The sequence below is a fragment of the Molothrus aeneus genome, chromosome 30 (assembly GCF_037042795.1).
Source record: "Molothrus aeneus isolate 106 chromosome 30, BPBGC_Maene_1.0, whole genome shotgun sequence".
In the NCBI taxonomy this organism is placed as follows: domain Eukaryota; kingdom Metazoa; phylum Chordata; class Aves; order Passeriformes; family Icteridae; genus Molothrus; species Molothrus aeneus.
This window is the reverse complement of record NC_089675.1, coordinates 2,289,890-2,306,455: the sequence shown is the minus strand read 5'-3', so window position 1 is coordinate 2,306,455 and position 16,566 is coordinate 2,289,890. Positions and strand designations below refer to the sequence as shown.

The 16,566-nt window shown below is 64.1% G+C and overlaps 1 protein-coding gene across 1 annotated transcript; it reads right to left on the bottom strand.

Moving 5' to 3' along the window:
- Window positions 1-182: 182 nt before the first annotated feature.
- ADCY6 (adenylate cyclase 6) lies at window positions 183-14,989 on the bottom strand. The gene is made up of 22 exons (XM_066567764.1): window positions 14,937-14,989; window positions 13,224-14,058; window positions 11,282-11,431; window positions 11,071-11,192; window positions 10,221-10,332; window positions 10,026-10,153; window positions 8,933-9,091; window positions 8,704-8,845; window positions 8,494-8,622; window positions 7,998-8,023; window positions 7,750-7,897; window positions 7,051-7,148; window positions 6,887-6,974; window positions 6,695-6,811; window positions 6,467-6,625; window positions 4,817-4,992; window positions 4,706-4,735; window positions 3,817-3,946; window positions 2,756-3,019; window positions 1,524-1,728; window positions 925-1,049; window positions 183-840 (listed from the first exon to the last, which is right to left on the bottom strand). The coding sequence occupies exons 2-22, from the start codon at window positions 14,055-14,057 to the stop codon at window positions 712-714; spliced, it is 3,471 nt and encodes a 1,156-aa protein (XP_066423861.1). The 5' UTR covers window position 14,058; window positions 14,937-14,989; the 3' UTR covers window positions 183-711.
- Between the last annotated feature and the right edge of the window lie 1,577 nt (window positions 14,990-16,566).

The window sequence follows — 16,566 nt, the reverse complement described above, 5'->3', positions numbered from 1 at the left end:
AGGCCAGGCCACAGCTCGTATCCAAAGTGTTTTATATATAATTTATCTGTACACACGAAGGACAAAGTACCTCAGGTCTGCGCTGGGGGTGAGGGGACCAGTGCCCCCCCCCCCCACCCACTCCCCCCGGGTTGAGCCCCCCCCTCCCCAAAACTGCTTCCAAAAAAAAAAAAAAAGAAAAGAAAAAAAAAGTCACTTCATTAGGGTTTTTTTGCATTTAAAAGGGGGAGGGTCTTTCCCCCCTCCCCTCCCCGCCACAGTCCCCCCGGAGGGAGCTGGGACCCCCGGGGGGTGAGGGGGCTGCGGAGATGCTGGGCCTGCGCCTCCCCACCCCCGCAGGCGGCACTTCAATTTGGCACATGGAGGGGGCTGGGGACCCCCAAAACCCCCTGCAGTCCCTTTTCTGGGGGGCGGGGGGCCCATCTCCCCTCTTTGGCACATGGGGGGTTGAGCAAAGGGATGGGGGGTTACCATGACCCCCTCCCACAAAAAACACCCCGGTGCAGGGCTGGGAAACACCCCCTAAAACACCCACGGAGGAGGGGCATAGGGTTACCTCCCCACACCCCCCAACCACCTCCTTGTGTCCATTTCTCCCTTTTTTTTTTTAATATATTTGGGGATTTTTTCCTTTTTTTTTTTTTTTTTTTGCCGGAGCTCGGCACAGGCTGGGGGAGTCCCTGGCATGGGGGGACACCACGGGGACCCCCCCTAACTGCCCCCAGGGCCCGCATTGAGGAAGTAGGTGGTCATCTCCCCCTTGCCCTTGACCTTGACCAGCCCCCGGCACTCCAACACGTAGCCCTTGGCCGCCAGCACCTGGTACAGGTCTGTTGTCACCTGCAGGGGGGGGACACAGGGGTAAGGAGGGGACACTGAGGGTCTCTGGGCAGGTGTCCTGTGTCCCTCCCACCCCTGACTGACCTGGATGCGGTCGGGGACCCCAGTGCTGTCCATGCGGCTCGAGACGTTGACGGTGTTGCCCCAAATGTCATATTGGGGTTTGCGAGCCCCGATGACTCCTGCGACCACTGGGCCCATGTTCAGGCCTGGGGAGGACAGGGTTGAGAGTCAGGGATGACCCAAACACTTGGGGAAGAGGGAAAAAGAGGAGTGAGGGGGGAAAAGAAGGTGTGGGGGTGAGCTTGGAAAAGGAGAGAGTGACAGGGAGAAGAGGAATGTGGAGGGGGAAAAGGGGATGTGAGAAGGGAAAAGGGAAAGGGAGAAAGTAAGATTGGAAAAGAAGGGAGAGATTGGAAAAGAAGGGTGAGGGGAAAGGGCGGGTGAGGGGTGAAAAGGGGGTACAAGAGGGTAAAAAGGGCAGGAGGGGAGAAAAGGGGGTATAAAAGGAAAAGGGGTGTGAGGAAAATGGGGTAAGAAAGGGAAAAAGAAAAGGTGATTGGGAAAGGGAGGGAGGTGAGAGAGGAAAAAGGGGTGCAAGAGCCGCCACCACAAAGCCACAAACAACAGCGTGGGATGGCTGGAGGTGCAGAGGGGCGTGCAAGGGGCGTGCAAGGGCTCACCAATCTTCATCTGGAAGTTGTTGAAGGAGTGCTCGTTGATGTACTTCATCTGCTCCATGAGGTGCATGGCGTAGTCGGCCAGCGCCGCGATGTGGCTCCGGCCCTCGCGGTCGTAGGTGGCCGCGTTGAGCCCCGAGGCCGCCATGTAGGTGCTGCCAATGGTCTTGATCTTCTCCAGCTGCCGGTACTTCTGCTCGCTGATGATCTGGGGGATGGGCTGGGGTCACCCCCACAGCACCTCGACAGGGGGATGGGTACCCCAAATCCTGCACCCCCTCCTGTGGCTCCGTCAATGCTGTTTCATGGGTTTCCAGTACCTCCTACACCTGCACTGTGGCTCCACCAATGCTGCTCCACAGCCTCTCCAGCTCTGCACCCATTCCTGTGGCTCCATGAAAGCTGCTCCATGGCTTCTCCAAGGGTGAAGTACATCCTGTACCTCATCCCCACTGCTCCACAGCCTTTCCAGCACCCCATGACCACATCCTGTGCACCCCATCCTCATCCATGGTGCTCCACAACCTCTCCAGCACCCCCTGCACAGCATCTCCTGCATCCTGTCCCAAATATGGTGCTCTGCAGGCTCTTCCTACCTGGTGCCTCCCATCTTGCACCTCATTCATGGTGCTCCATAATCCATGTCCATGTTCCCTGCACCCCATCCTCATCCATGGTGCTCCACAGCCTCTCCTGCAACCTGTGGCTGTTGCAACCCCTGCACCCCATCCTCATCCATGGTGCTCCACAGCTTCTCAAGCACCCTGTGCCCACCATCTCCTGCATCCTGTCCCAAATATGGTGCTCTGCAGGCTCTTCCTACCTGGTGCCTCCCATCTTGCACCTCATCCATGGTGCTCCACAGCTTCTCCAGCACCCCGTGCCCACCATCTCCTGCACCCTGTCCCCAAACCTGGTGTTCCACAGCCTCTCCCACACCCCATCTTCCTGCGCCTCATCCTTGTGCACTCCATCCATGCTGCTCCACAATGCCCTGCACCCATTCCTGTGGCTCCATGAAAGCTGCTCCTTGGCTTCTCCAAGGGTGAAGTACATCCTGTACCTCATCCCCACTGCTCCACTGCCTTCCCATGACTCCATGACCACATTCCCTGGACCACAACCTCATCCCCACTGCTCCACAGCCTCTCCAGCACCCCATGAATCCCATTTCGCACCCCATCCCTGTGCACTTCACCCCCATGCACCCCCTCACCCCTTCCCCACCCCAGCACCTCATCGAAGTCGGCGATGATCTCGTTGAGCAGCCGCAGACACTCCACACCCTCGTTGTTGGCCTCCAGCTCCACGTAGAACTCGGAGAAGTTGCTGATGGAGGCGAACATGACGGCCACGCACTCGCAGGACTGGTAGTAGAGCTCGTCGTTGCGCCGCTCCCGTGCCAGAAAGTGCGCGGCCACGTCCTTGGGCAGGATGTTGTGCAGCAGCCGCCGGTTGTAGGCCTGGAGCTCCTCCATCTCCTCCTTCTCACCCGTTGCCTGTGGGCACAGAGCCAGGTGGGAGCTGCCACAGGAACCCCACAGCCACCCTGGCAGCAGGGTGTGGAGAGGGGGTTGGTCCCATCCCCATGGTCACCCCCGTGCTGGGGTGCAGGGAAAGGGGGTTGGTCCCAGCCCCACGGTCACCCCAGTCCTTGGTTTGGTCCCAGCCCCACGGTCACCCCAGTCCTGCGGTGTGGAGAGAGGGTTGGTCCCATCCCTATGGTCACCCCAGTCCTTGGTTTGGTCCCAGCCCCACGGTCACCCCAGTCCTGGGGTTGGTCCCCACCCCACGGTCACTCCAGTGCTGGGGTGCAGGGAAAGGGTTGGTCCCAGCTCTGTGGTCACCTCAGTCCTGAGGTTGATCCCAGCCCCATAATTACCCCAGTCTGGGGTGTGGAGAGGGGGTTGCTCCCATCCCCATGGTCACCCCAGTCCTGGGGTGTGGGGTGAGGATTGTTCCCAGCCCCATGGTCACCCCAGTCCTTGGTTTGGTCCCAGCCCCATGTTCTGGGGTGTGGAGAGGGGGTTGGTCCCATCCCCATGGTCACCCCAGTGCTGGGGTGCAGGGAAAGGGGGTTGTTCCCAACCCTGTGGTCACCCCAGTGCTGGGGTGTAGAGAGGGGGTTGCTCCCAGCCCTGCAGCCACCTTTGTGTCAGGCTGTGGGGGCAGGGTTGGTCCTGGCCCTGGATTGGTCCCTGTCCCATGACTACCCCAGTTCTGGGGTGCAGGAAGGGCGGTCAGTCTCAGGATGCAGGAAAAGGGTCATTCCCAGCCCCCCACACCTTGGTCCTACCTGGAGCTTCCAGAGGAAGTCGAGGCGGGCGGTGGACTCGACCTGCTGCGCGTGCAGGTACAGGGCGAGGGCAAACACGGCCAGGACCACGGGGGTCACGTAGCGCAGGGCCACCTTCCCCTCTGCTGGGCTGCAGGACCCCCAGGACCCCTGAGGTGGGCTGGGGGATCTGTCCCTGCCCACCCAGAGATCCCAAACTGCACCCAGAGGTCCCGAAGATCCACCCACCCGCTCCAGGGATGCCAAATCTGCACTCAGAGCCCAAAGTTCCCACTCACCCACACAGGTGACTCCAAACATGCACACAACCCCAAAGATGCACCCACCCAATCCAGGGACACCAAATCTGCACTCAGACCCCTCCAAGTTCCCACTCACCCACCCAGGGGAACCCCAAACATGCACCCAACCCCAAAGATTCACCCACTCATCCAAGAGACCCAAAACCTGCACCCAGACCCCAAAGATCCACCCACCCACTCCAGGGATGCCAAATCTGCACTCAGAGCCCAAAGTTCCCAGTCACCCACACAAGGGAACTCCAAACATGCACCCAGACCCCAAAGATTCACCCACTCATCCAAGAGACCCAAAACCTACACTCAGGCCCCAAAGATCCACCCCAAAGACCCCCAAGATGCGTTCACCCTCTTCAGGGACCCCACAGCTGCATCCAAGACCCCAAACATTCACCTTCCCATCCCAGGCACTCTAAATCTGCGTGGCAGACCCCAAAGATCCACTCACCCACCCAAAGGAGCCCCAGATTTGCACCCAGACCCCAAAGCTGAACCCACACCAGAGACCCCGAGGCTGTACCCAGACCCCCAAGGGACCCTCCTGCTTCTGCCCACCCTCACAGCCCCACTGGCTCCAGTTTCCCACTCACCACTCTCCCTGGGTCATGTTGAAGGGTGGCCTGTGGGGACAGGAGCCAGGTGTCAGTGGGGTGGGGACACAGCTCCAATGTGGGGACCCCTGGGGGACTGGGGACACTCACAGGGCGTTGGCCAGGACCAGCAGGTCAGCATTGTCAAAGAGAGCTGCGTGAGGCCCCTCCACCAGCAGCAGGAACGTGGCCTCGATGCCCACCATGAGCAGCAGCTTCCCGATGCTGCTGATGTGCAGGAAGACGGAGCAGGCCAGCAGGCTGAGCACCACGCTGTAGCTGAAGTACTGGGGGGCACATGGTGGGATGCAGCAGCACCCCAGGAACACCAGGTGGTACCCAGGAACACCACATGGCACCCCTGGGATCTTTGCAGCGCCCTGATGGCACCACAGGAACCAGGACTGGCATTCCAGGAACCCCTGCAGCACCCCCGGAATGCTGGATGGCACCCTGGGAACCCCTGTAGCACCCTGGGAATACTGGCAGACACCCCTGAGAATACCAGCAGGCACTCCTGGAAATCCCTGATGGCACCCCAGTAACCTCTGCAGCACACTGGGAACCCCACATGGCACCCCTGGAAACACCAGCCAACACCACGGGACTAATGAAGCACCCCAAGAACCCCAGATGGCACCCAGGAACCATGGATGGTACCCCAGGAACCCTGAATGGCACCTTGGGGACCCCAGGAACTCCTGCAGCACCCCAGGGACCCCAGAGAGCATCCCAGGAACCCCTACAGCACCTTGGGAACACTGGATGGCACCTTTGGGAACCCTGCAGCACCCCAGGGACCCCAGAGAGCATCCCAGGAACCCCTGAAGCACCTTGGGAACACTGAATGGCACCTTTGGGAACCCTGCAGCACCCCAGGGACCCCAGACAGCATCCCAGGAACCCCTGAAGCACCTTGGGAACACTGAATGGCACCTTTGGGAACCCTGCAGCAGCCCTGGAACTCCTGCAGCACCCCAGGAATCCCAGCACCTCCCCACGCCCACAGGGACCTTGCACCCCTGGGGACACTGTGCCAGCACCCAGCAACCTCAAGGGCTCAGTGCCAGCACCCACTGAGGACCTTGGACCTGAGCAATCTGTCCCAGCACCCCGTGTGTGTGGGGACCCTGTGCTGGCACCCTGCACCCATGGGGACCCAGTGCCAGCACCCTTGGGGACACAGTGCCTACAGAGACTTGTGCCAGCATGTTTGGGGACACTGCACCCATGGGGACCCAGTGCCAGCATCCTTAGGGACACAGTGCCTGCAGGGACCCCATTCCAGCACCCTGCGTCCTCAGGGACCCAGTGCCACCATCCTTAGGGACACGGTGCCTGCAGGGATCCCTGTGTCCTCAGGGACCCTGTGCCAGCACTATGGGGGACACGGAACCCTCTGGGACCCTATGCCACCATCTTTGGGGACACAGTGCCTGCAGGGACCCCATTCCAGCACCTGCATCGTTAGAGACCCTGTGCCAGCATGTTTGGGGACACTGCACCCATGGGGACCCTCTGCCAGCACCCTTGGGGACACAAAGCCTACAGAGATCCGTGCCAACATTCCTGGGGACACTGGACTCATGGGGACCCAGTGCCAGCATGGGGGGACACTGAACCCTCTGGGACCCTGTGCCAGCATCCTTGGGGACGCTGCACCCATGGAGACCCTCTGCCAGCACCCAGGGGGGACTTGGCACCAGCAGGGACCCCTGTGGGAACCGTGCCCTGTGCCAGGCGGTGCCCATGGCCACTCACCTCAGGGAAGTCACAGGCCAGCCCGTCCCCGTGGCAGGAGCCCACGGCGGTGCCCAGGGAGAAGTTGAGGGCACGGAGCTGGCAGGGCCCCACAGAGCCGGGGGTGACGTTGAGCTCACGGGCAGCACAGTCCCGCAGGGCCACGCGGCTGCAGGAGAACTGGGGGGCCAGAGGGGTGAGCTGGTGCCCCACAGCCCCCCAAAACCCCCCAGACCCCCGTGACCCTACCATGTTGACGAAGGCAGCGATGAAGACGAGGAGGATGGTGAAGACGGCGATGCCGGTGCTGCGGGCACGGGACTGGACGATGCCACGGGAGAGCTGCTGCAGGGCAGTGGGGAAGAGCTGGGGGGGCACCAAGGAGCCTGTCAGGCGTGGCTGAGCCCCCCAAAAACCCTCACCCAGCCCTCAGGTACTCACAGTGACGCAGGAGTAGATGGCACAGATGAAGAGGATGGCAGCAAGGAGGATGAAGATGCTGACGTAGACCCCGAGCATCAGTGAGGAGCTGGGGAGAGGTGGGACGTGAGTGATGGGGTTGGGGGGGGATCAGAGCTGGTATTTGGGGGGGCTGCAGCACTTACTGGGGGAACACCAGGATCTGGAGGCAGCAGATGAAGCAGAAGACAAGGAGGGTACAGGCCACGTAGCCACCAAAACGGTCATCGACCTTCTTGGAGTACTGAGGAGACAGGGGGAGGTGGGATGGTTGGATGGAGACAGGGGGGACCCCAGGAACCCCAGGGGGATCCCAGGGGAAGAATGGAGGTGGGACTGAGGGGACACCAGTGAATGGGGGGAACCTGGGGGACAGGATGGAGGGAAATGGGAGGACCCCAAAGGATGCAGATGAAGGGGGACTGGGGACATCCCAGAGGATGGGATACAGGGGGACAGAGGCAACCCCAAAGGGTGGGATAGAGGGGAATGGGGAACCTCAGGGGATGCAAGAAATGAGATGGAGAGGAAGGGGGGCACCCCAGAGGGTGGGGAGAAGGGGCACAGGAACACCCTGGGGCATGGGATGGACGGGCATGGGGGGGACTCCAGGGATGCAGGGAATGGGATGTAGGAAGGGGATCCCAGAGGATGAGAGGGGACAGGGGGAACCCAAGGGGATGAGGTTGAGAAGGTGGAGGGACCATGAAAGCAGCACAGAGAAGACCCCAAGGGATGCAGGAGAGAAGGGAGGACAAAGATGCTGATGGGGCCAGGGCAGAGGGGACTTCAAGAGACAGCCAGAACAGTGGGTCCAGAACAAAGGGAACAGAGGGCCCCCCAACCTTCTTCTCCAGCTCAGGGGTCTGGAAGGTGAGCAGGAACTTCTTGACGTGGTCCTTGCGGAGCTGGTCGATGCTGCGGGCATCGATGGCCCGGCTCAGGAACTCATCCACCTCATCCTCAGGGTTCAGGGCCTCCTGGGCACCACGGCTGGGGAATGGGGGGGGTCAGGACCCTCCCAGGCCCCCCAGCTCTGCCCCAGGGAGGGGCTGGTCATGACCCCCCCAGCAGCCCAGCATGGAACACTTACTTGTCCTTGCTGGAGTCATCGATGCCCTGGGAGACACAAGGGAGGTGTCAGAGACACTGGCATGGATGGGGGCAACCCTCATGAGTGACAAGGACATGGGACACCACCCCAGGGTCACCCAGGATGGGGGACAGGGTTCCAGGGGTAAATAGGGCAGGAGAAGTCCCCAAGGGTTTTTGGCAAGGACAAGAGGGTCCCAGGGTTCTGCAAAGGGAGGAGGGAGGGGTCTAGGGGGTGTGTCTAACACCAGTGAGGATGGGAGACCCCTGAGGGTGCCCAGGACTGGTGAGAACAAGGAAGATAAGGAGGATCTCCAGTGTCTGCTGAGCACCAGGGGCCACCCAGGAACTCCCTGAGCCCCGCAGGCAGTGGAGGAAGCCACGAGGGCTGCGGACAGGGCTGGGGAAGCCACTGGCAGCCACGGAAGGGCAGCAAGGGGCTGATAGCACTGTGGTGAGGGTTCCCTGTGCCTGATCCCCTGCCCAGGGCTGCTCACCATCTGCCGGAAGGCCTTGGAGTCCTTGGTGCGGGAGAAGGAGCGCTCGGGCACCCAGCGTGGCACCAGCCCCTCGGTGGAGTTGGCACGAGTGCGCTGCAGCTTGGCCAGGATGGCTTTCTCCTCCTTCTGCAGGGTGACACGGCCATGAGGGGGGTGACCCCAGCTTTCCCACGCCCCTGCTGCCTCCTCAGACCACCCCCAACTCACGCGTTTCTGGCTGCAGCCGACGATGAGGAAGGTCTCGATGTTGTGCTCCTTGAGGTAGGCGTTGCGCTCGCCCCCGTGGCCCGGCTCCACCTCGTAGTCCCCGTTCAGGTACTGCAGCGTTGCCCAGGTGATGTGGATGCGCCTGGGGATGGGGGGATGAAGGTGCTGAGCCCTCCCTGCCCAGCACCCCCTACCCAGAGCCCAGCCCAGCCCCTCCTGCCCGGCTCACCCGGCTTTGCCGCCCGCTTCCATGTGGTTGGCGAGGGTGACATCGTTGGACCAGACATCGAACTGCCACTTGCGCAGCCCCAGCACGCCGCAGTGAACGCGCCCGCTGTGGATGCCCACGCGCATGTTCACGTTCACCCCCGTCACCTCACGCACCAACCTGTGGATGGCACCGGCACTGTGTCACCCCCTGGACACTCCATGGCACCCTCCATGGCACCCCCAAGCACCCCTGGCACCCCCAAGCACCCCATGGCATCCCCAAGCACCCCATGGCACCCTCAAGCACCCTATGGCACCCCCAAGCTCCCTATGGCACCCTCAAGCACCCTATGGCACCCTCCATGGCACCCCCAAGCACCCCATGGCACCCTCAAGCACCTCATGGCACCCTCAAGCACCCCATGGCACCCTCCCTGACACCCCCAAGCACCCTCTGGCACCCTTCATGGTACCATGTCACCCCCAAGCACCCTATGGCACCCCTAGGCACTGTGACCCAGACTGGTGAGTACTGGGAATGTGCCAGCACCAGGAATGGGACCTGTCCCCCAAGCTGTGGTGGCAGCAGGGACACACCAGTACCAGACACAGCTTCTCAGGGTTGTGGTGGCACTTGGGACATGCCAGCCCAGGAGATGCCATCCCCCAACATTGTGATGGCATTGGGGACACACCAGCACCAGGGTTGGATGCAGCCCCCCAAACTGTGGTGGCACCAGAGATGTGCCAGCCCAGGGGATGGGCACAGCAGGGTCAGGTGCAGCCCCCCAGGCCGTGGTGGCACTGGGGACTGGCACAGCAGGGTCAGGTGCAGCCCCCAAGCTGCGGTGGCACTGGGGACAGGCACAGCAGGGTCAGGTGCAGCCCCCCAAGCTGTGGTGGCACTGGGGACAGGCACAGCAGGTCAGGTGCAGCCCCCCAAGCTGTGGTGGCACTGGGGACTGGCACAGCAGGGTCAGGTGCAGCCCCCCAAGCTATGGTGGCACCAGTGATGTGCCAGCCCAGGAGATGGACACAGCAGGGTCAGGTGCAGCCCCCCAAGCTGTGGTGGCACTGGGGACGGGCACAGCCCCCAGTTCTGCCCCACTCACGAGATGGCCTCGATCATGTCCACGCCCATCTCCACGCAGCAGTGAGCGTGGTCCCCGCGCGCCTCTGGCAGCCCTGACACGCAGTAGTAGCAGTCCCCCAGGATCTTGATGCGCAGGCAGTGGTTCTCCTGGGGGGCACCAGCAGGTTAGGAGGGCTCCAGGACCCCCCCAAAGTCCCCCAGCCCCTCCACTCACCGCAGCCAGCTTGTCAAAGCGGGCAAAGAGCTCGTTGAGTGTCATCACCAGCTCCTGGGCCGTGCACTGCGAGGCCAGGCTGGTGAAGCCCTCGATGTCCGCAAAGAGGATGCTGCCAGGAGGAAGAGCACGGGCTGAGGAAGGCCCCCACGCTGCCCCAGACACTCTCAAGCACCCCATGGCACCCCCAAGCACCCTATGACACCCTCAAGCACCCCATGGCACCCCCAAGCACCTTACAACACTCTCAAGCACCCCATGGCATCCCCAAGCACCCTATGACACCCTCAAGCACCCCATGGCATCCCCAAGCACCTTACAACACCCTCAAGCACCCCATGGCATCCCCAAGCACCTTACAACACTCTCAAGCACCCCATGGCATCCCCAAGCACCCTATGACACCCTCAAGCACCCCATGGCACCCCCAAGCACCCCATGGCACCCTCTATGGCATCCCCAAGCACCCTACAACACTCTCAAGCACCCCATGGCACCCCCAAGCACCCCACAACACCCTCAAGCACCCCATGGCACCCCCAAGCACCCCATGGCATCCCCAAGCACCCTATGACGCCCTCAAGCACCCCATGGCACCCCCAAGCACCCTACAACACCCTCAAGCACCCCATGGCACCCCCAAGTACCCTATGACACCCTCAAGCACCCCATGGCACCCCCTAGTACCCTATGACACCCTCAAGCACCCCATGGCACCCCCTAGTACCCTATGACACCCTCAAGCACCCCATGGCACCCCCAAGCACCCTATGACACCCTCAAGCACCCCATGGCACCCTGGTGATGCCTCCCCCGAAGCTCTCCCATAACACCCCTGTCCCCACAGTACCTGACGTTGTCGTGCTTCTGGATGTAGATCTTGTGGAACATCATGTCCTCCTTCTTGGTGTTGATGTCCTCCTTCATCTCCATGGCCACGTGCTGTGGCAGCACTGACAGCAGCAGCCGCTCCTGCAGCCACAGCCGTGCCATCAGCAGGGTCAGGGGGTGCTGCTGGACCCCCAGCTCAGCACGGGGACCCCCGGGACCCCCCGTCCCACCTGCTGACGGTTCTCCCTCTGGAGGTGCAGGCGCGCCTGGATGTAGCCACGGGTCTCCTGGAAGGCCTGGCGCTGCGACACCTCGGCCGGGTAGTGGGTGCAGACCCCCACCACGTTGGTGCAGAGGAAGATCAGGGCATTGGCACTGAGCTGGGAGGGGAGGTGGGCTCAGTGAGACCACCCAAGGACCCCCAGCCAGCTCTGCCACCCTCCTCTGCAGCACAGAACCTTGGCTTTGGTATGGGGGTGCTGCTAAGGGGAGAAGAGGGGGCTGCAAAGAGGGGGGGTGGGTATGGGAACATGGGGGCTCAAGGCAGGGGGACAGGGGGGTTCAGGGACACAGGGTCAGGGGGATGTGGGGCACCAGAGGACATGGGAAAACAAGGCAAGGGGGCTGCAGGGACACGGGGGACTTGGGGCTATGAGAAATTAGGGGATGCAGGGACCTGGGGACACAGGATGGGGGGCAAAGGGACACGTTGGTGCAGAGGAAGATCAGGGCATTGGCACTGAGCTAGGGGGGCGAGGTGGGCTCAGTGAGACCACCCAAGGACCCCCAGCCAGCTCTGCCACCCTCTCTGCAGCACAGAACCTTGGCTTTGGTATGGGGGGTGCTGCTAAGAAGGGGGTGTGGGTATGGGAACATGGGGGCTCGAGGCAGGGGGACAGGGGGGTTGTGGGACACAGGGTCAGGGGGATTCAGGGGACAGGGTCAGGGAGATGTGGGGCACCAAAGGACATGGGAAAACAGGACAAGGGACATGGGGGACTTGGGGCTGTGAGAAACCAGGGAATAGGGGATGCAGGGCCCTGGGGACACAGGATGGGGGGCAAAGGGGACATGGGGACACAGTGTAGGTGGGGCAAAGGGAACACAGGGTAGGGGGATCACGGGGGCCTGAGGACACAGGTTAGGGTGGCAGAGGGGACTTGGGGACACAGGGGACATGCACAGGGTGAATGTGGAGGACCTGGAGAGCCAGGGCAGGGGGAACATGGGGATGTAAAAACCAGAGCAGGGGGGATCTGAGGATACAGGGGGCAGGGGTGCATGGGGTCCTGGAGCATGGGGGTCATGGGGACGCCCTCGGGAAGCAGAGGAAGTCAGAAAGCGGAGATGGCTGCGGAGGGAGCTGCGGTTTCCCCCGTCCCCCATCCCCCGGGACCGGGGCCAGGGCTATTTATAGCGCTCCAGCACACTGGGACACTGGGAGCAGAGGCCTCACATCCCCTCCCCGGCCCCATCGCATCCCCCGGAGCCCCATCGCTCCTGCCCTGAAAGGGTGAACCCTCTCCAGGGGGGGCGGCCCTTCCCGTGACCCCGCTGGCCTCGGATGTCATTGTGTTCCTCGCCCTGTGCCCCGCGGGGACAGCACGTGGCCCTGGCCCCGGCCAGGCAGGGCGAGGGTGACGGTGACGAGCGGCTCTGCTCAAGGAGGGGGAGCTGCTGGGGCTGGGAACACGCGGCCCAAGGGATGGGGGACCCCTCTGCACCCCCCGTGCAAGCAGCACCCCTCCGGGAGCACTCAGAGAGGCAGGACAGGGGACACTGGGGACATTGGCAGTGTCCCAGCCCCCCTGGGTGACGGCCACTCCCCTGCCCTGGTGCCCTGCACTCGCGTCCCTCCTCGGGGGTTTCCGCCAACCCTACAACGGGGGCTTTGTGGGTGCCCCCTCCTCCTGTGCAGCCCACAATGGTGGGTCTGTGCCGGGGTGAGGAGCCCATCCCACCCCACTACGGGACCCCAGCACGGAACCTCCCCCATCCCCGAGTAGCCAAGGGGCCCCTCCTGCATCTAGAACTTTCCACCAAGTGCAAAAAAAAAAAAAAAAAAAAGAAAAAATATCCCAAATTTGCCGAGCGGGATTCGGGGATGGGAGGTCCCACCTACAGCAGGGCGGGACCCCGCGGGGCTCAGCCCCTCCCAGGTGTGTCCCTTACCTGCTTCCAGAGGAAGGGGTCGGCGGCGTTGCGGTGCCAGGCGATGGCGAGGTGTAGGGCGGAGAGCAGGACCCCGGCCAGCACCGCCGCCCGCATCCGCACGGGCAGCAGCGTGTAGGTGATGTAGATGAAGAAAACGCTCCACCAAACCCCCTCGGCAGCGCTTCGGGGAGCCACGGCCACCGTCCCCAGCGCCTGCACCCCGGCCAGCAGCCCCAGCACCACGTAGCTCACCACCCACATGTAGTCCTGGGGGAAAGCGCTGCGACTGCACAGCACCATGAGGAGCAGGAACAGCGCCGTGGCACCGGCCAGCGCGGCGGCCGCCGGCACGTGGGGGGCACCGGGCAGGCAGAGGAAGAGCAGCATCACCCCACAAACCAGCACCAGCACTCCCATCAGCACCGTCAGACTGCTCTGGTTCATCTGGAAGAAGTAGCGCTGGTAGAGCCGCTCCAGTTTGGCCGACTGGAAGCGTTTGGAGCGGAAAACCTGGAGCAGGCGCCGCCAGCACTCGCCGGCCGACAGCCGCCCCCCATGTCCCGCCGCTCCCTTCGGCCCCTTGGCCTCGCCGTCCTCCAAGCCCGCGTCCACAGATTTGAGTCCCAGATCGCCCGCGGGCCCCTTCTTGCCGTAGTGATCCTCCTGCCAAGTGCAGCGCAGCCCCCGGGGGGGTCCCGCGCCCCGCTCCATCTCAGGGTCCTGCAGGCAGCTCATGTAGCGGGGGCCACAGAGGCCGGCTCGGGGCCGCGGGCCCTTCTTGCCGTTGCGCTCCCCCCATGCCGTCTTCCGCTCGTCCACCTTGGGCACCAGGATGCCGCTGAACCACGACATGCTGTGGGCACCGAGGAGGGGTCAGGGCTTGGTCCCCCCACCCTGACACCCCAACAGGAGCCCCGGTGTCCACGGGGGTGCGAGGCCGTGCAAGGAGTGGAGGGTTCTGATGTCCCCACCACCATCCTGGGGATGCAGAGCTCAGCTCTCCCTCTGTCCCCATGGGCCCTGTGGGCACGGCCAGTGCTGGGTTCCCGGTGCCCCAAAGTCCCGGTGCTGGGTGGCCGGTGCCAGAATCCTGGTGCGCAGCGCCGGGTTCCCGGTGTCGGGTTCCCGTTGTCCCGGTGCCCAGTGTGTCCTGGTGCCCGGTGCGTGGCCCTGCCGAGGCCGCCCCGAGCCCGCCCTTCCCGGTGCAGCGACCTGCGACAAAGCTGGGACCGACCCGGGCGTCCCGGCCCTGTTTGTCTTGAACGGCGGCCAACGGGTTTTACCGGGCACGGCCGCCCCGGGGCACCGGGAACCAGCCGGGACGTGGCAGCCGGTCCCTGCTCGGGGCCAGCGGCGGTGGAGAACGGCCACCGGGAAGGGCCGGCCCCGGTGGTGGCGGCCGCCTCCCTCCTCCCCTCCGTCCCTCCCCGCTCCGGGCACGGGAGCCCCGCCGAGCCCGGCCCGGACACCGGGACCCACCAGCGCCCTCCGGCCGCCGCACCGGACTCTCCCACCGCACCGGCAGCTCCCGCCGCACCGGACCCCCCCCGGGGGCCGCACCGCTCCCGCCGCCCGGGGGCCCAGCCCGGTGTCGCCCCCCCGCCCCGATCCCAGTTCCAGTCCCGGTCCCGATCGCGGTCCCGGTCCGGATCCCCGACGCCGCCGCCGCCCCGATCCACCCCCCCCCAGCCCCTCCCGCCGCTCCCGGTGCGCCCGGGCGGCCCCGCTCACCTCCGCCTCCGGCGCCGCCGGCCGCGGGGCCCCGCGCCCCGCCACGGCCCCGCCGCCGCCCGCTCCTACACGGCGGCCGCGCCGCGTTCCCGCCGCCCCATCTCGCGCCCAGGCCGGGCCCCCGGTGGCGGTGGCGGCCCCGGTCCCGGTCGCGGCCGCGCAGCCCCGGCCCGCCCCGGCCGGTGCCCGCCCCCCCTCCCCCCCCCCGCCCGGATCCGCTCCCGGGCGCTCCCGGCCGGGCGGCCTTAAAGGCGCAGCGGCGGCGGCGGGAACGGCCCGGTACGGCCCGGAGCGGCGGGGGCGGACTCGCACCCCCGGGGCTGCGCACACGCGCACGGACACGGACACGGACACGGACACACGCACCGACATGGCGGGGACAGCGCGGACACCGCGGCGGGGGTTCGCACAACCCCCCCGAGTGTGGCACTTGCACACCCACCCCAGTGCCCCCGGGCACATCCCCGTGCCCCCCTTGCACACGCACGCACTGCACACCCTGGCACACGCGCGTTGCACTCTCACGCACGCGAATCCCTTTGCACACCCGCGGCGTGCACACACCGCCTTGCACTCACCCCTACACGCACACTCATCCCCTTGCACACGCACACACACAAACCCTTGCACACACGGTTTCCATGCTGCACACAGATATTGCACATACACACCCTCCTTGCACACTTACACGCCCTTGCACACTCAGGCAGCCCCGTTATGCACTCGCACATAAACCCCTCGATATGTGTGTGCAAACACGCGAATCCCCGTGCTCACACACCTGTGCAGCCCCTTAGGTACGGCAGGCGTGCATGCAGGTGTGGGTGCACACACGCAGCCCTTGCACACGCAGCCCTTGCACACTCACCCTTTGCACACACACAGACGCTCACGGGGGCACGCACCCCCCTCACCCACACCCCACACATTTCACACACACTGCCTTGCACGCACACGTACACCCACCCCTTGCACACTCACCTTTACACATACACAGCCTTTACACACACCGCCCCCACCTTCATACACACAGCCCTTGCACACCCCCGTTACACCCTCCTTACACACTCACAGCCCCTCTTACACGCACCCTCACCCTGACTCGTCCCTTACACACTCACAGCCCTCCTTGTTTGCACACACACCCTGATACCCTCCTTACACACTCACACCCCCCCTGTTTGCACACACACCCTGACACATCCCTTACACACTCACAGCCCTCCTTGCACACGCCCCTTACACACTCACAGCCCCTCTTGTTTACAAACACACCCTGACACACCCCTTACACACTCACAGCCCCCCCTATTTGCACACCCACACCCCCTTTGCAGACCCCCCCCATTTCCACGCACCCTCACGCCCACCCTGGCACAGGGGCCTCCCCTCACTGCGCTCCCCATCCCCGGTACCCCCACGCGTGTCCGTGGCACCGGCCCTGCCCTCCCCCCGTGGCAGAACCTCCCGTGCCCCCCCCTTCCCTTCCCTTCCCTCCCCCGCCGCGGCGGCGGCGCCGGGCCCCGGGGAGCGCTGATTAATCATTAATTAGGAGCCGCCGGCGGGGCCGTGTCCCTGTGGCCCCACGCGGAAGTCCCGCCGCGCGGGGGGTAGGGGGGGGCCTGCTGGG

What these genes read in the sequence shown, in the direction of transcription:
- ADCY6 (XM_066567764.1), bottom strand. Translation starts at nt 14,057, where the DNA reads ATGTCGTGGTTCAGCGGCATCCTGGTGCCCAAGGTGGACGAGCGGAAG. An exon ending in ACCCCTTCCTCTGGAAGCAG is followed by an intron (nt 11,432 to 13,223) that starts GTAAGGGACACA and finishes CTCCCCTCCCAG; the next exon opens with CTCAGTGCCAATGCCCTGAT. An exon ending in AGAGGGAGAACCGTCAGCAG is followed by an intron (nt 11,193 to 11,281) that starts GTGGGACGGGGG and finishes CTGTGGCTGCAG; the next exon opens with GAGCGGCTGCTGCTGTCAGT.